Source organism: Telopea speciosissima, chromosome 5, assembly GCF_018873765.1.
Source record: "Telopea speciosissima isolate NSW1024214 ecotype Mountain lineage chromosome 5, Tspe_v1, whole genome shotgun sequence".
Classification (NCBI taxonomy): Eukaryota; Viridiplantae; Streptophyta; class Magnoliopsida; order Proteales; family Proteaceae; genus Telopea; species Telopea speciosissima.
In genome coordinates this window covers 68,418,826-68,441,752 of record NC_057920.1, presented here as the reverse complement: position 1 = coordinate 68,441,752, position 22,927 = coordinate 68,418,826, and the positions used below count along the sequence as shown (strand labels likewise).

Sequence of the window (22,927 nt, the reverse complement as noted above, 5' to 3'; positions counted from 1 at the left end):
AGTCATAATTTCTTGTGTTGCGAATTAAGGATGGGATCTCCAACAACTTAATGTGAAGAATGCCTTCCTGCATGGAGACTTGGAAGAGGATGTTTACATGGAGATACCTCCTGGTTTTGCTTCTTCAAAAACTCAGGGAAAGGTATGCAAGTTGAAGAAAGCCTTGTACGGTCTAAAGCAGTCACCAAGGGCTTGGTTTGGCAGCTTCCAAAAGGCCATGATTGCATATGGGTATCAGTAGAACTATGCTGATCATACCTTGTTTGTAAAAAAGGTGGGACAGCAGGTAACAATTTTGATTGTCTATGTTGATGATATAGTAATTACAGGCAATGATGCACAGGAAATTCAAAAGTTGAAGACTTATCTGGGCATTGAATTTGAAGTCAAAGATTTGAGGAAGTTAAGGTATTTCTTGGGGATTGAGGTTACCTATTCAGCCAAAGGCATATCTCTTTCTCAGAGAAAATAGACCCTGGATTTATTGAGTGACACAGGGATGCTTGGTTGTAAACCAGTAGATACTCCTCTTGAGCCCAACACACACTTGAAGAGTAAGGAAGGTGACCCAGTGGATAAGAGTAGTTATCAGAGGTTAGTTGGCCGGTTGATATATCTCTTACATACTCGAGCAAATATTACATTTGTTGAGAGTGTAGTGAGTAAGTACATGCATGATCCTCACTCCTCACACTTGGAGGCAGCATACAGAATACTTCGGTACCTAAAGTCCTCTCCTAGAAAAGGAGTCTTGTATTCTCCACATAGTCATCTCCGGATAGAAGGATATACTGATGCAGATTGGGTAGGAAGTCCTGATGATATACTGATGCAGATTGGGTAGGAAGTCCTGATGATAGGAAGTCAACATCCGGATATTGCACATTTGTTAGAGGAAACTTAACTATTTGGAGAAGCAAGAAACAAGTAGTTGTGGCCAAATCTAGTGCTGAAACCGAATTTAGAGCTATGGCACAAGGTATTTGTGAACTTCTCTGGCTCAAAGGACTTCTTCAAGATTTGGGTGTGAATGCTGATCTTCCAATGCAACTCTATTGTGACAGCAAGTCTGCAATCAACATTACTCACAACCCGATCCAACATGATCGTACCAAACATGTTGAGATTGACCGGCATTTTATCAAGGAGAAGTTGGAGCAAGGAATTATTTGTATTCCATTTATTCAGTCCAGTGAACAGCTGGCTGATATCCTTACCAAAGGAATTAGTGGTAAGTTATTTTGTCCTATAATTAGCAAGTTGGGCATGTTCGACATGTATGCTCCAACTTGAGGGGGAGTGTTGTAATTTGGGTTTAAGGGTAGAATTGTCGTAGGGGTAATTTTGTCCTTGTACCAATTCCAGAATGTTCCTCTTTACATTATAAATAAAGATGGCTGTAGTCACTTTGACTCAAGTCAGTATTCACGGAATTCAACAATATTCCACATTGAGACCAACAAGAAAATCATACCCCCTGAATTTATCTTCACGTTTCTTAAACTTGACTGCATCTTCAGGGGTAGAGGCCTAGAAAGTATTATAAAAGTCCAACTCCTACCACAAGCTACGTAACTCAAAATAGTATTGGGACAGGCTAAGTTCCTTCAGCTTGGTCTCATAAAATCACTTACACAACTCAAAAACCTGGGCACCTTTCCCAACTTGGGAATAAGTCTCTTGAGCAGCCTACCAAATTTTTGCAGCTGTATGACTGTATCTAACAGGAGATAGCCACGAGCAAGTTGAGGCATCATGCTTGTGAGAAGATAGGGCAGCACTAGGGAGTTAGAAAAACTCCATGCATCTTATTCAAGACCTGGAGTGGGGGATTTCTCTTTTGCACCAGTGAGATAACCCAAATATCCGCGGGAATCGATGTTGAGATAACAAGACCTTGACCACATAAGAAAGTTGCTACCGTCCAATCGAACAGAGCAAACAGGGAATGTAGGGAAGCCGTCATGAGAGCTGCGAACTTACCCTTCGATTCCAGAGGTGGTTGAGGAATCATCCGACATCTTCACAAAAAAGAGGAATAACAACTCACAGATCCAGGAAAAAATTAGATCTTCAAAGATCTAAAAAAACCTTCACGTAAAGGAGAGATCCTGCTTTTTAATGCATGAGAAAGGGAAATCAAACAAAGAGGGCAAAAAAGGACCCTTGGCGGTGGAGAAAAGCACCACCGAGGGTGGTAGAAAGGAGAGGAAGCGGAACTCCCTCTCTCGGTGGCGCTAGAAAGAAAACCGAGAGAGAGAGAGAGAGAGAGAGAGGGGGGCGCAGGCGGTGGCGGTGCTCACGAAAAATGAGAAAAGAGAGATGGCAGTGGCGAGAATCCCTAGGTCGATGTTTTTCTTAAAGCTTTGATACCATGATAGCTGCGGAAATTGTGACTTGTGTCAGAGAGACACAGCCCACTTTATTTATAATAATAAGATATGGAGTACAATGACATTAAAGCCCCTAGGGCAACACAAGATAAAACTTTATGGACAATTATACCCTTGAACCCCAGATTACAACACTATTTATTTCCCATCTTTCATTTGTCTTTTTTTCTTCTTTTTTTTCATTTTCCATCTCTTTCCCCAACCCTCTTTTCCCATCTTTGTTACCCTTTTTGGTTAGAACTCTATTTTGTTTGGATCCATGTAGCTGACCCCATTAAGTTGGGATATGGCTGAGTTTGTTGTTGTTGTATGTTTTAATAACAATACAGACAATAAAAGCAGGATCAAGTAGGTTAAAGATTTTTCATAAAAAGGGTTTCTGACAATAATATATAGAATTTACCCATCTATATATCTCTCAAATCAGAAATGAGTTCATCCACTTCTGCTAAATACACTCACCAAAGATAAGGAGCTTTGAGTAAATCAAATAACTGCAGGCAACTATGCAATGTAAAGGAAATAAGAAATGTGGTGCAACTCCCAAAGATCTGAAAAGATTTTGTTTAAAGAATACTAGATTTAGAAAATAACCATCCTTTAATTAGTACTAAGAAGAGGTAAAGCAATAGTACTGGAATACAAAAATTTTCTACAATGGAATAATTGTGTAGTCACCAGTAATCCCCACAAGAACAAGTTCCATCCTTGAAATGGTGAAAGCGACTTGCGTCCCTCACAACAATTACCCGTCCAGTAACCAAGGCTATCAACTTAATCACCTCATGGCAATCAGCACAGATCCGATGGCTCTGCACTAGTTGTAATGACGTTGAACTTGACGTATTGATGAGTCCAAAAGCAATTGCTAGTTTTTCACTATGGTAGGAAGAAATCTGTGCTTCCTGTTCATCCACATCAGGAAGCAAAGATTTCTGAACTGGGATATGACCATGTTTTGTTATCTCCAACATCAAGCTGTCTACTTTTTGGTAAATTTCTTTGGTTTGAATATGGGATGCATCTCCTGAAAGGAAAATGTGAGGTTTTTTCTTGACGTCAATCCAACTACATGCAGGAAGCATTCTCAAGCCCCTTCTTTTCAAGGTCTGTAGGACCGCAGCAGCTTCCTCCAATCTTCCAGAACTGTTATATATGTTCAACAACACGATATAGTTGCTAAGCTTCTCAGGTTCCATCCCATAAAGCTTTTCGGCCACAAATTTCCCAAGTTCTAAATTCTTGTGGACTCTACAGGCTGTCAGCAAGGCAGCCCACATGTTCACAGTAGGCTTAAAGGGCGCATCTCTAATCAATGCGAAAGATTCATCCAAGAGACCTTCTCGTCCCAATAGGTCAATCATGCATGCATAGTGCATTGCTCGGGGCTTGACATTGTAGTCCTCGCTCATTGATTCAAAAATTTCCCAACCTTTATCTGACAAGCCTGAATAGCTACAGGCAGACAACACAGCAAGAAAAGTGACATGATTGGGAACCATGCCTTCACAGAGCATTTGTTCAAACATCTCGACAGCCTCCACTCCCCGACCATGGTTAGCATATCCAGCAATCAAAGCATTCCAAGAGATGACATTCTTGCGAGGCATGCTATCGAAAACATGCCGCGCATCTTCGATCCTACCCCATTTGCTATACAAGTCGACCAGTGTCGTGTTAGCTACTACATCTAACCCAAAACCATGACGAACAAGGCCAGCATGGACTTGCTTAGCTTGCTCTAGTGAAGCTAAACGGGTGCATATTCGAATAATTATGGAATAAGTGAAGTGATCCATTTTCACACCTGAACACTGCATCTCATGATACTTACTCAGAGCTTCCTCACTATACCCATGAAGTGCATACCCTGCAATAATTGAATTCCATCCAACCACCGTCTTTTCTGGCATTTCATCAAAGACAAATTGAGCAGCTTCAATGTTCCCACACTTACTATACATATCAATCAAAGAACAAGACACAAAAATATCAGCCCCTATCCCCATCTTCAAGACACAGGAGTGCAATTGTCTCCCTGCAGAGACTAGCCCCAGTCCAGCGGAAGTCCGAATCATCGTGGCAAACATGCGGGAGCTGACATCCGAAAACTCCGACCACATGAGAAGGAACAACTGGAAAGCCTCGCTGTATTCTCCTGAATCGACAAGCCCACCCATAATTGTGTTCCAGGACACTAAGTTTCGCTCTTTCATAGCATCAAACAACCAGCGTGCATCTATCATCATCCCACATTTCACGTGCATCAACAAGACCCTGTTTTGCAAATACAGATCCGGCTCAAACCCGCTTTCGATCATGTAACTGGATACTCTCTTAACTCCTCTAATAGATCTCAACCCAATACATGCAGTCACCAGCGCATCGTATGTAGTGCTCCCCACATCATAATTGCCCTCGCACTCCAAAATTTCGAACAATTCAAGTGCCTCTTCAAACCTTTTATAGTAAACGAGCTTCTCTATCTGAACGCATAGCCCTGAAGTGGGTTTCCTAATCTGGGTTTCTTCAGAAGCAACCGCTATTTCTAAATTTTGGGGGATATGATTAGGCTTGGGCTTTAGCTTGGGTCTTGGTTGTAGCCCTTGCTTAAGGGAATAACACTTGACATGAGAGGGTGGCATTCTCCACCTGTCTCTCCTGCCATAAGAGAAATCAAACCCAGGAAAAAGGGAAATATTTCTGGGACGGTAACCCTTGGGATCTAGTAAGAAACTGGAAAAACCAAAATAGCTTTGGATCTGATCTAATGATACATTTTGGAAGCGTGAGAATGGGAGTTCCATTTTGGAACATACAAAGAACACCAGAGAAAGGAATGAAGTATGCGATGAACGTACCTGTTGTGCGATGACCAAGTGGGAATCCGGGAACGGGAGATCCGTTGAGATGATGTTGGGTGATCCAGTTTCTATCTCTCATTTTGATGCCAATGCATTCCTAAAATGCAAACTTTCAACATCGGCTGCTCCGCCTTCTGAGATCATAATGGCAGTACATGACTACACGGTAGTTCGAGTCATGGATGGCACAGATAACGGTCTCCGTGTATTTTATAGATATCAATTTTAAAAATAATTCAAACATTATCTGTATGGGATGTAGCTCAGATGGTAGAGCGCTCGCTTAGCATGCGAGAGGTACGGGGATCGATACCCCGCATCTCCAAATGATTAACAGTTTTTTTTTTTTTTCTGTTTTTTTGTGAAAAAAGGAAAGGATTTTACTATAAAGAAAAGTGAAAATTTCACGGACACCCCCTGTAAGTATACAATATATCACGAACACCTCAAACCTTGTCAAAATATCAACCTTTTCCCCTTGATGTTGCATGTCCATTTTAACCCCATTAGTTGATGAGTTCTTGGAAAAAAGAGTTTCATTGCAACTCATTAGTGTTGTTCATGGCGACCCAGGTCAGTCACTTCTTCTCCCCATCCCTATGCCCATCTCTTTTCTTCTCTTTCATTTCCAACTTTCTTTCTTCGTTGCCATAAGTGAGCTAGTGAACTGAAATCCCAAAACTCTGGTTTTCTTCCTTTTCCTTCTCTTTCCCATCTAAAAAACTTCATAGCAACTGTAGGAGACCCATAACAGAACTTCAGCACCTCTTCAACGTGCTCTGGCAATGGAGAAATTCCAGTGTGTGATAACACAGCTTCAAGTTCAGGAACAGGGACTTTAGAGATGATTTCAAAGAAAATCTTCACACTCAAAGAGATATTTGCGTTGTCATGATGTGAAGAGAACAGCTGTGATCTCAGAATAGAAGGAATTTTTTGAGTTGCTGCTCTGCAAGTGTTTCAAGTGACCAATGGAGGCTGCACTTCTAGGGTTTTCGGCCGCGGCCGCCATTAATTAATTTTAAACGGAAGCCAATAGCGAACCCTTGAATTGAGAAGATAAATCAAAAGCTCCAAAACGATACGGAAACCTTTCAAATCCCTAATCCAAAACCCTAAAACGGATCAAACCCCGTATTGATAATTCAATAAGTGGATTTCATCAAGGAAACTGAAATTCGAGAGCAAAATAATTGAAATTTAGGAGAATTTCTCAATGCAAGAAGTAATTTGACATGGATAGGTATTTTGCAGAGGAATCTGAACATAAAATCAAATACCTAAGGAATCTGAACATAAAATCTATGATTCTTTCGCTTTTTGTCTTTTATCCCTTTCTTTATTTATTGTCTACACAATCCATTTCTGAATTCCGATAAGGTTTGAGAAAGACAAGGCGATTGCAGGCGGTGTTTAGGAGTTAAAAAACTATAGAAGTTGTAGTCTAAGAGCCATATTTTTAACGATTGCAATTTGCAATTGATTGAGAGGGATGATCCTTCTTACATTCACTTGTCAAAAAAGAAAATGAAAAATAAAGGGCAGAGAAAAGACAAAAGAGTGTTCATCGGAAAGGTGGGGCAAGTAGGCAACTGTCATCATCCAATTCCATTCGTCTAAAGCTTTAACAAAGCAGCAAAAAAAAAAAGAAGATCCTGATGATCAGGGGGTTGAGAGTTATTGAGGGGAATCTGGATCCTCTTTAATGGTATTGGTTGTTGCTATAATTAATGATGAATGGAGCTTTGGAAGCAAAATCCCAAATCTTAACTTTGAAAGCAAATTAAATTCCCTAATTAGTAACAACTCCAAGCATTTGTAAATCGTGTAGCAAGAGTGACACTATCATTTCAAATTCTCAATTCCTAAACTACAGCCACTACAGGAGTCGCTCGCTCACAGACCTATCACACCCATCAAGTCAGGGGGCAGCAGGCAAGCTATTTGGTGTCTTTAATTGCATCATGTATTCAAATTAGATATAATCAAATGGGAGAAAGAACCCTAAAATGGATCATCGAAACCCTGTATTGATAATTCAATAAGTGGATTTTATCAAGGAAACTGAAATTCGAGAGCAAAATAATTGAAATTTAGGAGATTTTTCGCAATTCGACACAATGAGCCAAACTCTTATTCCGGCGCCTTTTCACCTCAGTGGTGGTGGCGTAGCAGCAGTTGTGGGGCGTTTCAGCGACATCGTTCAGGTGAAGGTTTAGGGTTTGTAGGATGTGAGCAAAGAGGGATTTCTTTGAATCTTCTTCTAATCTTCATTGGAAGCATTTGAAGACTTTCTTTATCTGAATCTTCTTTTGCTTCATCTTCATTGGAAGCATTTGAAGACTTTGTAAGAGTTAACGAGAAGAAGACAAGGCCAGAAAACAATCTTCACTGCAAACTTCAGGGTTTGAGCTGAATTGAAGACGATGATGAGAATGGCTCTTGTATTTGGGGTTTTAACCTTAAGGGTATTATGGGAAGTTCACCTTGTGGCAAGGGTAATTTTGCCATTATAAAATAGTTAACAGCCACTTAACTGCACAGACCTAACGGAGTGGACTAAGTTAGTTAAAATAAAGTCATAAAATAAGGGATGTCTGTGATATTTTGACGAGGTTTGGGGTGTCCGTGATATATTATAAACTTACAGGGAGTGTCCATGAAATTTTCCCTAAAGAAAAAGGAGGATTCATGCACGGCACCCCACCAAGACCCAAATAGGGGGTGTTTTGGTATTCTTGATGGGCTTTTGTCCCCATCGATTGTCGAGTACGCGATCATGCACAAGACCTTTTGTCAAAAAAAATTAATTACATCCTAAATTAGCTACCCCCACACTAAATGAAAAATTCCCTGAGACAAGATTACTCGATGAAGCGATAAGAGATCTCATGAAAATCCTCGAGAGTTGCCAAGTAGTCAAATGGCCCTACTGGATCATGAGGACTTATAGAGTGGGAGAAGAACGTTGACCTCCCTTTTCTAGGTGTCTATCACATCGTCCTTTGCCAGTGCTTTTGTCACGAACTCGAGTGCAATTGGGAAGATTATTGGAGTCATTCCGTATGTTGCTACATAGGTGAAAGTAGATGGAGAAATTAGGCTGGTTTCGGCAGGAAGAGTTGGATCGAATATGGTCAAGGGTTCACTAAGCTTAAGGGCCTGAGGCATAAAAGCCATGGACTAGCCAGAGATAGGTTTATAAACAGTGGGCTCATGGGCCTAAGGCCCATAATTGAAGGCCTGCTCAATGGATACATGGCCAAGAAACCTAGAAACACATGGTTGCCCTAGAGACTCTCTCTTTCTCTTACCACTAAGGATGGGAATCGCAACCATGGTGATGTCGGTAACAGAGGAGGAGACTAAAGCAATGACTGTAAAAGGGGATGAGGAGGGTTGAGAGGGAACAAAGGAGGGGCGAGCTGCCATAATGATTAAGATGGGAATATCCACCATAGCATGATCCGGTGGGGGTTTTCTCAAGGAGGGTCTTGTACCTTTGTTGCACCAGCGAACAACGTGCCATTCTTGAGGGTTAGAGCAGTCACTAGAGTTATGATGGTCTCCGATGTGCTTGGGATTCAAATGATGTCTCCTTAAAAGGAGCTAAGACCTCGATGCTTTTACAAATAGGCAAACACATAGGGAAGATGGGGGGAAGAATGATCTTAAACATAAACAGTACTCAAAAGCACATATGTCAATGTTTGTCACACCCCTATCCCACACAAGGGATATAATAGTACAATCACCAGGGTATGACTAGGACGACACGTGCCATCCAACCATAGCACCAGGATCTCGATACTGTGACTTGGATCACAGTCAAACTAACATATAATCATAATTAATATCAGAGTACGGAGAACAAGAAATAATACATTTCAAATCAAAAGGAAGATTGCGGAAGCGTTTATAACCAAAATTTACATGATGTTCAATTCGTTCTAAGTGATAATACTGTCATAATTATAATTTCCCAAAATGACCATCACATAACTACACAAGACATATGTATAACAGTAAAATGTTTATACAAAAGGGTAAAACCCCAAAAGAATAAAAAAAGAGGGACAAGTCCTCGAAGTAGGGTGCCTCGAAGGCACAATCATCACACAGACAATCGTCGTCGTGATCCTTTGTCACTGGCTCTGAGTCCTCTACACTAATAGAATCATATTCTCCATAATGAACCTTAAGGTTCGCCAAGTAGCCCCCATCTGCGAATACTTCTAAAAGTGTGCACAAAAGGGGGGTAAGCTCCACTGAGCCCAATGAGGGGATGGGGAGCATGCAAACAATAACACCTAATCCATGATGCATGAGATCATTATCCAATTAACCACCTAGCAATCATGTCTAAGCCACTAGGTTCTTGCTACTACAACAACTCAGGAAACATTGCGGATCACTTATCTTATCACTGCAATGTAATCTCAATTGTTACACTGGGGCCTGCGCCGGTAGAAGCCACATGCCACCCAGAAGCAGACCCTGATAACCAATTATCAGCCCTAACCTTGCCTCGTATCACTCTTTAGGCACATAGGGAGCCTTGCTTACCAAACACCTAAACCCCTGTCGGTAAGAGTTGTAGCATGGGGAACATAACCCTAACTGTAAGTATACTATATGCTACTATCGTGTCAAGAGGTATTCCAGGCACATCAACGTCCTATACCATCTATCACTCGGGTACCGGCACGACACGACATATGACAGGCCATTTATAACATGACAGCAATATTTTATAACCACAAGATCCCGACGACGGTGTACCCCAACCATCGTATCTCATTCCACATAATACCAACACAACTCACATTGTATAATCATTCACAACATTTGCAAGTATACAATCATAGTTTAATATGCAAATATGCAATTATGCATGAAAGATGGCATACAATCATATATCAAAATGATAAACACTCCCAAATTAAGATCACGCCCAAACCCACTCACCGAATGGTTTATGAATTGAGATTTAGGTTCCTCACTCGATTTTTGTTTAATATGCCTCCTGTACGAGTATTGTTGCCTAGGGATGTGTGAAAGAGGGTTAGAAATAGTAGATGGGATCCCAAAAGGATCCCCTTAGGGTTGCCTAAGGTTGTGCCCTTTTAGAACAGCAATGGTTGCATGGGCGGTTGCATCAATAACTGCGACCGCCCTTGCGTTCGCACAAGTATAACCTCTTGGGTGTCCAGCGATTGCAGGGGCGGTTGTATATTACTGAGTGACCGGCTTTGCAACCGTCCCACCTGCAGAGTCAAACAGTTGCACAACCGGTTGCAACCAATCGTGCGACTACCCAGGTATAATTATAAGGTCCTGACGGTGGCACGGGTGATTGCAACAACAACAACTTACAACCGGATGTGCGACCGCCCAAGGTCAAGCCCAAAAATTGAAGGCCATCACCTCCCCAGTCCATTCCACTTGCATTTTAATGTATCAAGGACTTGGGGAGGATTCCTAGAGTCTCTTAAGGTTCCAAAATCATGACCAATTATAGCTTAGGAAATAAATTAAAGGTTGGGTACCCCCTCAATTGAAATTAGGGCTTTTTAAGGGTTGAAACCCTAAGTCACAACATGAAGGGTTGGAGGGGTGTCAAGTGGCCTTAGGAGGGTGGCATTGCCCTCGCAATGGGTCTAGATACCAATCAATGGTCATACCTTGGGTTCCAAATGGAACCCTAGGCTATCCCCAACCCCAAATATCCCCCAAAACCCCGAACAAGAGGAGGAGAGGGGGGTGTTCATGGACTTACCTTGTCCAAGGTGTCCAATGGATGCCCTCCAAGTGGGGTCCAAGCTCCCTACCAATCTCCTTCCTTCCCTTCTCTTTCTTGCCTTCCATGGTTTGGGTAGGAAAGTGATAGTAATGACCAATGAATAGTCCCCAACCTCTATTTATAGTAAGTCTACCTTAGGGTATATTTGGCTAGGACCTTAGTAGGTTAAAACTCATTCTACGTTTAAGTTGGGCATTGTAGGCCCACACCCTTGGCCCCACTAGGTAAGGAGGGATTGGGATGGGGTCCACCATGTTTGGGGATACTAGGACAGTGCCTGGGACACGGGATAAGTGGGTCCCACTTAAGATCCACTTCATTAGAGGCTCAACATCACAGGTGGTTGCAAGGCCAGTTGCATTAGCAACTTGCAACCGCCCTTCCAACCGTCCCTGGAGAAAAGGGCTTTTTACATAACATTTGGTTCAGAGCCTTGGCCCGCACTTCAATGACTTTTAGGGGAGTGTGAACAAGTGGAAATTAGGCTTAGAGACTTACCCCTTGTGTGATCCCCTCTCCCATCAAGGCGTGCCTTGTCGGATCTCAAAGAATCTCCTCATTTCCATTCACACCTTGCAAGGGCATTGAGTGTCTAAGTGGTAAGACACCCGATTCTCCTTCTGAAACTCCTCACTTCTGGGACTCATGCTAGGAAGATAGTCGGTGAAATCATCGTCGATGAACTTCCCCCACTCCCAGTTGAGAAATCTATCCTCGACGGTCAATCTGGTGTGCTGATCAATGATCTTGTGACTTGGCTTGATGACCATCACATACAACTCATCGGCATAGGTGGTAGTTTCATCTACGTGGCATAAAATATATATAATAAAATATTAGGGTCTCGGGTACGGGTATAACACAGCCTCACCCACAAGGGTAGTTCATTGAATTCCCAACAAAGGGGGATTGTCTTGCGATTCTATGACTGGAGTACGAGAGGGCGATTGCCAAACTTCAATGGGCCTTCTTAAAGAGCTTGTTGTCTGAAATCGGTGCCTTGAAAATTAAAGATGTAAACACCGTTGTCAAGGCCGAAGACATCCACTTCGCCAATGTGAGCACAGAACAAAGCAAACTGTGGCAGAGTAAGAGGGTTTGGGGTCGAGAACTTACTGTGGACTCCCTCTTTGAAATACAATCTATTGTCTTTCTTCTTCTTCTTTTGGGTTGCTATCCTAAATCATGACTGATCTTAATAGTCCAATATAATAATGGTCCTCTACATTGTTTTTCCAAGAATTACCTTGCATATATATGAGCTTGGATTAGCTCTTATACGTGACACCTTCGAATACAGTTTCTTAGTGATGAAAATGTGTTCTTTTGCTTCCATAAATGCCCTCCACGATGCCTTTACATACGGTTTCTTGACAACAAGTGTCTTTTTGCTTCCACTAATGCCCCTCTATACTACCATTAAGAGTGTTTAGAGAAGTATTTATGGAATAAATAAAAAAACACGTGTCATCACGAAACTATATGTGAAGAGTCGTTACTCTCCATGTATGAGTAGTTGATCCAAACTCTATCTATAAAAGCAAACGAAGAGTCGTTATTCTTTCCCGTGTGATTGCATACATTTGTCTTCTTTTATCTTTTCTTAATAAAAGGGTTTTGTGAGCAAGCTGCGTAGGCTACAACAACACTATATATCTTTCTTATTCTCCGTCCCCTATTGATGAGTTGTCCCCTGTATTTCCATTGGCTAGTGCCCCCACCCATCGGCTCATATAATCCTCTTCCACTTTTCGTATATGAAATTTGTATGTTAATTGGCTATTTGATACTAGAGTAACTATGTGAATACTATATTCTTGCTACTCGAGGTCCTCATGTTATGTGCTTCATTACAACTAGATTTTTAGATTCCTCCTTTTTGACAGAGCTCATCCTAATTGTAAAAAAAAAATGCCCCATGAGCGGGTTCACACATAAAAAATATATATAGGAAAAGGGGGAGGGAGGAATTGTGATTCATGTTAGAATCATTTAAATTTGGTAAGGTAATTAAGTTTCAACCATATACAAACAATATAATGGAAGTAGCGCGCTTTATAATGAATGCACACTTGCAAAAAAAATATTATTTTACTGAAATTGTATTTTTGTGATGTTGTAAAACTTTAAACTATTCTTCTTCTTCTTTTTTACCGATTTCATATGCTTTGTTTAAAACTTTACACTAATAAAGTGACTGTAAAGTCCTTTATCGCATCAACTAGCAACACAAAAAATCGAGGTTTCCAAATGGTGGGTGTGAGGACAGAGGATAATTTAGACTCAATAGAATTTGGGGGGATGTCTCAATGATAAAGAGTCGTCTGTTATATTAGAATCTATATAAAACAAACTATCAACTTCAATTTGAATTGGTCCAACCAAGTGTATGGTTTATGTCAAGTTGCGGTCCAAAGAGAGGTGTTAGGTACCTTAGTCCACCTAATTAAACCGAACTTCAACCATGGGTATGCTAAATTAATCTAAGCCAAAACTAAAAGAAAAAAGAGAAAGAAATGGAACTCACCTCTATACAACTGCATTACAATGCAAGGGTTTGTATACTGAAGGTAAATGGAACACATGCGCAAAACTCAAAGTTTAACTATTGCTATAGCCTTAAACAAAATATGTAATGATTAGCAACATGCTGAAAATTACAAAAATGTCACTGCTTAAAATGATATGGTACATCATTACCTTTAAGCAAGGAACTAATATCGAGGTTAGATCACAACCATATACTAGAGATATATACATGATGAGTAGAGAATGATAAGATGAAATTAAGATATAAACTTTGAAAATTCGTGCACGTGCTAATTACCAAAATACCCCTATATGCAAAACTAGAATAATGCTGATAAAACTTGGAAGAAAACACTGTAAAAAAATCAGCAACTGTTACCAAAACCCAAGAAAACAAATCAAAAGACGATGAAAGATCATGAAAAATGAAGAAGATAACATTTGTCCACAAAACATGAAAATAAAAGAAAAATTAACAAAAGTCAATGGAAAAATCACAGATGAAAGATAAAAGGACTTACTAAGTAGAAAAACAATACAATCAAAACTAAAGCAATGTGTTTTAATTCATGGCATGTCGTTGCTGCCCCACTGATGGGAAGTAGCGACCTGAATGAAGGATATCTCACAACACAGAAGATGGGATTGAATGAAGTAAAAGCCAAAGAAAAAGAAGACTCAACTAGCTTTAAATCTTGTGAAAAGTTTCCAGACGTTGAAGTAGACTATGCTACGTTTTGGAGGATCTCGAGTATGTACAACTGTAAGGGACTTGCAAAAAAAGATGTGATTCTTTGTCTCTGTCTCTCTCTCTCTCTCTCTCTCTCTATATTTCTCTCTTGGGAACTCTTAAGGACTCTTGATATATTCCAAGAATGCTCTCAAAAACTCAAGGGGCTTATTATTTATAGTCTAGGAGGTTACCCATGTCCAAAACATACAATGTTCTTCGTCAGAGCTCTTAGAGATCTCCTTAATCCTAAGGGGATTGGGGTGGTCATTGGCTAAGAATGGAGGTAAACTCCATCAAGCAACCTAAATCAAAGATGTAGCGGATTAAAACACATATGGTGGCCTCCATCATGCCCTTTGGGTCTTTGAGTAGGTCTATGTAAGTCTTTTAGTTGACAAAGGCGAGATAAGGCCATTGCACAAGCTACAAATCTTGAACTCAAAAATCCATAATTTTGGAAATTCCTAGAATTCGGTGTCAACACCTAGTATCGACGGTGCTGACGACATTGAGTCCCAGCCCAAGCAAGCACACTTGGCTGACTTGGGTTGGCCTTAAGGGTTTTGGCCTGGTTTAAGTACTACATTGAACTAACATCATGGCAGGTTTTTTGGTTTGGGTCAGGTCTTACCTATGTGGCAAAGCCATTTTACCATTATTTGCAAAATATATTTGAGCCGGTTTTAAATCATATAGACTTGGAACATTGCTGGGGGCACGGGGAACCTCCAGAGCTATAAACAATGGTCTTGCAACATTTCGGAACATCCTAATTTATCATTGCCTAGCCTGCTTTGGATGACAAAATGAGGTGTCTAAAGTTGGGGGGGGGAGAGAGCGGGGGAGGGAGGGGCTATGGGGTTCGTCGAGGGATGGGGTGATGGCGCATTTTCAGAGAATCAACGTCGCACAAAAAACAAATAAATGGAAGATGTGAGTAGAGCAGACAAGCATTTATTCCGACCCAATGTGGAGTAATGGAATGGGAACCACTATTAAACTATTCAATTGTCGAAGTATACACACGATCTATATGAACAAAACCCCTCTTCAACACCTTCATTGATTTTTTTGGTCAAGAGCAGGAAATTTTATTAAGAGAAATCGGCAATAGAGAAACTCTGGCCAACTGAAAAATGTACAAGAATGGGGGGTGACAGGGACCACCAAAATTGAGACAAGCTAAACCTAGAAGCTCCTTTAGCAAGAAGATGAGCTCCTCTAACACGGTCTTGAGAAACATGCAAGAAAGAAATAAAAGAAAAGCTACTACACAGTAACAGGATATCATTGACCACAATCTTCGCTACCCAGTCCAAAGTAGATGGCAACCCCTGAACAACAAGGACAACCGAGAGGCAATTCGAAAGAATCTATAACCTGGGCAAGTGGAGCCTGTTAGCGAGAAGGACAGCATCACAGACAGCTCAGCCTCAAGGGACGTGACAGAACTACCAATAGAAGCTCTACAGCGGGCCACTAAGAACGATCCAGAATCATCCAACATTATAATGCCATGGCCACCTTTGCAAGAGCTAGTAGACCAGGCTCCATCAGTAATAGTGCAACAACAGGGCAACTGAGGCTGTAACGGGGGGCACCACCCTTGTCGGGGATATAAAGCTTGATGGAGGAGATGTTTGTAGGCCAATCGTACTTTCATCAAAAAATAGATAAAAGGAAGACATTAGTGTACGAAGATCAGGTTGAATAAACTTGAAAGTAAATCTATTTCTAGTCTTTCAGATCTCCCAACAAAGGGAAGTCCAATGCAAAGTAAAATCGCCTATGTTTTGGCAGTTTTGCCCTATTACGCCTAAAAAAGAAATCCAATCCCTAAAACTTGAGCCATTAAAAAGTTGGGAATCAATTCTAAGAGGCAAAAAAGGCCACACGGTGGAGGCAAAAGGGCAATGGACTCCTCAATATTATTACAAAAAGGACAATAGGGAGACTACACCAAAGATCTCCAAAAAAGGTGGTCATTCACTGCAAGGGCATCCAAACTAGCACGCCACAAAAACAACTTGATTTTAGGGAGAAGTTTCAGGCCCCATAACCACTTCCAAAACGGATCAGAAGAAGAGGTAGGGTGAGAAAAGGTAGCCCTAAAGATGGTGTGATAAGCTGATTTAATCGAAAAGCTACCATTTTTGCAAGGGCCCAAACCCAACTGTCTTCAACATTTGAGGTAGGTAAAGGGAGACACCTGATAGCCACCCCCTCAATAGGTGAAAACAGGTTTAACAGAGCTTGCGAGTCCCACTCTCTAGTCGCTGGATGGATGAGATTAGAGACCAAAGCATATCTAGTATTAGGATAACAACTAGAAATGCGCCCCCCAGGGAGAGAAGGAACCCAAACATCCTCAAAAGTTCTAGTAGTTTGGCCATTACCAATATGTCTTCGAAGGCCAGGAGAAAGGGAATCCCTACCTCTAAGGATACTTTGCCAGCCCCAAGAACAGTTCTGCTTACCCTTAGCTTCGAGAAAGGATGAGTTGGGAAAATATTTTCCTTTAAGGACTTTGACCTTAAGGGCCTTGCTATTATGGAGAATGTGCCACTCTTGCTGAGCTAAGAGCGCATGATTAAAAGACCCCAAGTCTCTAAACCCCAAACCACCTACAGCCTTGCGGGAACAAATGACATCCAATTTCTTCCAACAAACTCCCTTGCCTTTCCTATTTTTCCACCAGAACTGTTGTATAAGGCTGGTGATATCATCAATGGTAGAATATGGTAGGGAGAACATAGACATAGCATAAGTTGGGATGCAAGTAGCTATAGATTTAACTAGGACTTCTTTCCTAGCAAGAGAGAGGAGAGATTCCTTCCACCTAGACAAACAAGATTGTACCCTTTCAGTAACACTAGACAAAAGCATTTTCTTAGAGTGACCAAAGTCTGTTGGCAGACCCAAATATTTCCCATGATTCTCTACCACTGGGAAACCAGAAGCAAGGGCAATTGCATCTTTAGTCTGAGAGGGAACTCTAGGGCTAAATAGGATGCTAGACTTACGAATGTTAATAGACTATCCCGATACCAAGTAGTAATCTGTTAATAAAGATAAAAGAGTCGCACTGTTAGCAAAGTTTGCCTTTGAGAATAACATACAATCATCAGCAAAGAGAAGATGAGTGACATGAGGGCCAGCTCGACTGGTTTTGATGCCTCTGATTTGATTATTAAGCTCAGTCTTCAAAAGATAAGAAGAAAGGGCTTCTTGGCAAAGGATAAAAAGATAAGGTCTAAGTGGGCATCCTTGTCTGAGTCCACGCTGAGGGAGAACTCTTCCAATAACAGATCCATTAACGTTAATGTGGTAGGAAACAGTGGAGACACATTCTATAATCCAATTAACCCATTTCCCCTCAAACCCCATCTTAACTAGAATGTTCTGGAGAAAAATCCATTCCACTTCGTCATAGGCTTTGCAGAGATCAAGTTTCATGGCTGTAAACCCTGATTTGGACTTAGAGGAGAGCATTTGATGGAGAATTTCATGAGTAACATAAACATTGTTAGAAATTGCACTTGAAGGGATAAAAACACTTTGGTATGGGCTGATTAAAGAGTTTAAAAAGGGTTTAAGCCGGTTGGCAAGACACTTGGCAATGACCTTGTAAAAGACATAATAAAGGCTAATAGGTCTAAACTGGGTAATATTTTCAGGGTGTTTCTGTTTAGGGATTAACACAATGGCTGTGCGATTAAACTCCTTAAGCATGTGTCCAGTCTCAAAGAACCACTGCACAACACTAACCATATTCTTCCCTACAATGTTCCAGTGGGTCTGATAGAATTTGGCAGGGAGGCCATCTAAACCAGGGGCTTTATAGGCCCCTATTTGGAACATAGCTAACCTTATCTCTTCTTCAAAAAAATGACGACAAAGAGCAAAATTCTGTTCTTGAGAGACACGGGGGGTCACACAATCCAAAAAACTATCAATGCCAATAGGATTCGATGTCTTATAAGCGTCAGAGAAGAAATCAACAATATGTTGAGAGAGCTCCACTCCTTTGCTAATCCAAGCTCCCGAAGGCCCACAAAGCCTAGATATATGGTTATATTGCCTCTTACAGGCAGTAGCTATATGAAAGAAAGAAGTATTCCTATCTCCAGCCTAGAGCCACTTAACCCTAGAGCATTGCACCCAATATTTCTCCTTTTGAAGTAAGAGCTCCTCCAACCTCCTACGGCATTGACCTTCCTTTATTTGTAAAGAAGGCCGAGTGGGAGAACTTTGTCTGGAGGAAAGGGTAGCACTAACATTTGCAATTTCTGTACTGCTATTGTGGAACTAGTTATTACTCCATTTCTTAAGCCTAGCCTAGCAACTTAACAACTTGCGAGCTAGAAAGAAAGAAGGTGACCCAAAAAAATGAGAGGCCCAACAGCTAGAGATCACATTTGGGAGATCTGGGTGACCCTCCCATATTGTTTCATAATAAAAAGTTTTACCTTTCTTCCTGTTTGGAGCTAAGAGCTGCACCAGAAGCGGTGTATGGTCTGAACCAACCATAGCCTGACGATGGATATCCACACAACTAAGGGTTCGAAGAGCCTCCCCATTGCAGAGAACTTTATCAATTCTTGATAAAATCAAATCAGCTCCTGATCGCTTGTTAGACCGAGAGAAAGCAGGCCCAGAGAAATGCATCTCAACCAATCCACAATCATTAATAGCATCTTGGAAATGGCCTATTTCAGCCAGGCTCTTCAATCTGCCTCCAGATTTCTCCATTATTGATAATACTTCGTTGAAATCTCCAAGACAAATCCAAGGCCCAGAGACAATCCTTCCTAATTGAGATAACTCGCGCCAGAATCCATTCCTAAACCCACAGCGGGGTTCACTGTATATAAACGACATTCTTACTGATCATGACAGAAATGAAGTCGTGACGTGTGTACGTATCTATTAGCCTAACAGAAGAAGAAAGAATTGAGAGTGAGATTGAATCATTCCAAAATAGGGCTAATCCACCTGATTTACCAACTAGGTTTAAAAAGTAGGAGAAAAGGAAAACCTAACCTTTTCTTTATCTTCTCCATATAGTCCGCAGTTTGTTTAGTTTCTATAAGGAAAACTAAACACGGTCGCTTTGTAGAAACCATTCTACAGAGATATTGAACTGTCAAGGGGCGACTGATCCCTTAGCAGTTCCATACCAGTAAACTCATGGCTCCTTGGGGGTTGATTAAGGGCAACCACCTAAACCCTTTCAATATTTGCGGAGGACGATACCGAGGAGAAAAGTAAATGTCATTTTCGGGCTTGTACTTTGATCCACCTTGGGGGGGAGTGAGAGGTGAATAGCGTCGGAGGGTGAACTCCAGGATTGAAACACGGTGAGATGTGAAGTTGTTGGAACTTTTTAAGCACAGGACTTGGCATATAGGTAGCTTTCCGTTTTAGCGCAGGTGCTCTATCCTCATATTCAGGCTCAATTTTTTCAATAACCATAGCTGAAGGAACAAAGTCCTCCACTACTGTAGGAGGGGTAACCAGAATAATTTTTGCAGCTTGGGCCAGGGTCAAATTATCACCATTAGTGGCTAGATTTTCTATCTCTGATGGAGCTAACAGAGCTACCTCCCTACATTGATTGTTGCTACTTTCCTTAGAATTAGCAACGACCCAAGGGATAACACTTCCCAGCTTGATATTTCTGTTTGGAGAATGAAACTGGCCTACTAGAGGAGACCCTGGAGATTGGAATACTAGAGGAGTATCCAAAAGTATCTTAACGTTCCCCTGGGTCTTAGGAGATCGCATGTAAACCTCTATAGAAGTCTTTCTAACAATGGCTAATGCAGGATTATCGTCCACTAGAGAAGTCTGACTTGTGACTTCCAACGGTCCATCACCAGGTCCAGAAGCAGTGGAGTCCAAAATGCTAGCAGTTTTCCCAAGAGCAATTGGCTCCATAACGTCCATTACAAAAGAACCCTGCCTAACCATGCCATGCCCCTGTCCACCCCGCGATCTCCTAGTAGCCCCATGAAACAGGCCAGGCTGAAATATTAAGGCCTTTGAGCGTCGATGGAATTTTGGAAGTGGATTCAAGAGGGACATAACTAGATCCTTGAGATGGTGCAAGGCTTCAGGATTTTGAGGCTTAACTCGCCCAGGCATAAGGCTAAGTCTCTCAGTCTCCATCAAAATTACTTTTGCATTTAAATGCATCTGAACTGCAGGGGTAGGCCTGCCAACAAAACCCCCCAGGCAAAGCCAATCTCCAAAGTTAGCCATAAAGCAATCATCCCTAAGTTCTGGAGGGATAGATAGGAACAGCTCGGACCGGTAATCATAAGGAAAGGCTTCCTTATGCAGGCATATTTGAATTTCATGACCAATTTCACCACAATAATAGCATAAGGTAGGTAGTTTCGCGTAGATAAATTCTGCGCAAATCGGGTTATCCCCGCGAGGATGAGACGCACACCACAACGAAGTGGGAGCTCTAGGCGAAATAAAATTTGAACAGCTAGGGATTTGGTAATATCCCTAAGGTAGGTGGGAAGGCAGAACTCCTTAAAAATGCCTAATTGTGAGGCTATTCGAATTGCTGCCTCCCTAGTTTGCAGATGTAAGGGGAGGTCATAGATGTGGACCCACAGATCCACCCAATCAAAACAGAGAGGGGGGCTATTCTTATTCCATCTTTGGAGTACAAGGAGGGAATGCTTAATCACCCAAGGGCCCTCTTCCATTGCAATGCGAAGTTCTTCCTGATCTTCCATTTGAATGACGAAGATATTTGTTTCAACCTCTCTCACCAACAATTCCCGCTGTAATGTCCATGCAGCTGATAAGGCTTTGGAAATTGTAGTAGCCGATATCCTTTTCTGACTAATCACCTTCCCTACAAGAACCAAATCCCAGTTGATACTATCCATTACATCCAAATCCCCCATTACAATTTTCGCCTCAATAACAGAGGGATTACAGCTGAAATCAATCTCCGATTTATACACAAAGTCCTCCATCAAAACCAGAACAAAACTTTTAATAAATCCAAAGAACCCCAACAAAAGAACAACAACAAACACCTCTCTCTTCCAAACACATAACTTACAAAGAAGACACCCACCCCAAACAGTTCCCAATATCAAACATCGAGCAGACCACAAACATGCATTAAACCCGTTGAACTTGCCAAAACACAGCAAACTCTAGAGCAAAGGATAAGAGCCAAGCAAAACTAGAAACCAAGAGAGAAAAAGGACAGAAGATATACCTTCATTGATTTAGCCACAATAGTTTCTTCTTTTATTGTTTCTGGCTCTAGGTTGTTCTTATGAGGAGTATAACATGACTATTTTTGAAGCGACTTCTTTTTATTTCATTCAGTTAAGACATTTGGGCTTGTCCAATTATTGTGATTGTTACTAAAACATGAATTGAGATCGGAACTCCTTCAGCATTAGCTCCGCCAAGTGATGGTTTCCAAAGGATAGTGAGATGGTGCAGAGGTCGAAGGAGGAGAGGGATGAGTAGATGATGAAGCAAGCATTTAGCAATGAGTCACAATGGATGTAAGCAAAGAGACATCTCTCTTTGTGAAACATGGTATACTCTTTTTAATATTGTCTGATAACGACAGAGAGAGAGAACGACAACCGACCATCGGGGGAAATAGTGGGGAGACCCGGTGCACCACTTGAAGGAGGTGGTGACGACATTTGACCCTCTCTGGCCTAAAGACTTTGCCCATCACATAGGAGGTGGTTGTGGTGGGAGGAGTTTTGGATGTAATTTTATGTGCAAAATAGATAACTCAAAACTTAACATACCCAACGTGAGGTATCCCAGACATAGTTTTCCAAATGTCAGGTACCGTAGGTGAGATAAAAGGTTTTATGAGTTGACCGTGGAGGGTACACGACACGAGCACCCTCTCTTTCTCCTCTTCGCATGAAATGACCTCTATGTCCTTACATGTATGAAACTGTTTCATCGTTCATCATTGGTGTGCTCCCTATGCTGCTTGCACAGAGAACTCGTATCCCAAATAAAAAAGAAACGTATCTATGTCGATCTCGACAGAACAAGGCTCTAAAGTGCAGTGCATTGCCCAGTGCACCTGACTTGTGCATTCGACGGTGCACTGGGCAGTGCACCTTTAAAGTTCATCTTCTCAGTCTCATGGCCACTGTCATATTAACAAGTGAGGTGCATTGAGCAGTGTACTAAATGGCCGTACCCAGTGGACAAGGCTCCCATGTTTAGCAGAGTCTGGGGAGGGTCATGTGTATTGCTGGATAAAAATTCCTCTAAACTCTAAAGTCTAAACAGAATGTTTACTGGGTTGTCCTTAGAGAATTTTACAGAGGAAGTGGTACCGTGTGGCTGGGAGGAAGTAACTATTGTTACTAACCTGGTTTCAAGAATCGGAGAATCGGATCAAGAATTGCCTGATTTAGATTGGGAAAGGCGATCACCAATCTCGATTCCCTGATAAAAACACCAGCATCTTTGGAATATTCCTCAAATATGCTGATTCTGGAGCGCTTCATCTGAATTGGATCGGAATCGGCACTGACCGTTTCCATCCCCGATTCCGCGTTTAAAACCCTGGTTACTAACTAAA

General features: G+C 41.5%; 1 protein-coding gene across 1 annotated transcript; it reads right to left on the bottom strand.

Annotated features, from left to right (window-relative positions):
- Window positions 1-3,019: 3,019 nt before the first annotated feature.
- Window positions 3,020-5,407, bottom strand: LOC122662677 (pentatricopeptide repeat-containing protein At5g50390, chloroplastic-like). The gene has a single exon (XM_043858379.1). The coding sequence runs from the start codon at window positions 5,198-5,200 to the stop codon at window positions 3,068-3,070; it is 2,133 nt and encodes a 710-aa protein (XP_043714314.1). The 5' UTR covers window positions 5,201-5,407; the 3' UTR covers window positions 3,020-3,067.
- Between the last annotated feature and the right edge of the window lie 17,520 nt (window positions 5,408-22,927).

Excerpts from the sequence above, each read along its gene's own strand:
- LOC122662677 (XM_043858379.1), bottom strand. The coding sequence starts at position 5,200 with ATGGAACTCCCATTCTCACGCTTCCAAAATGTATCATTAGATCAGATC.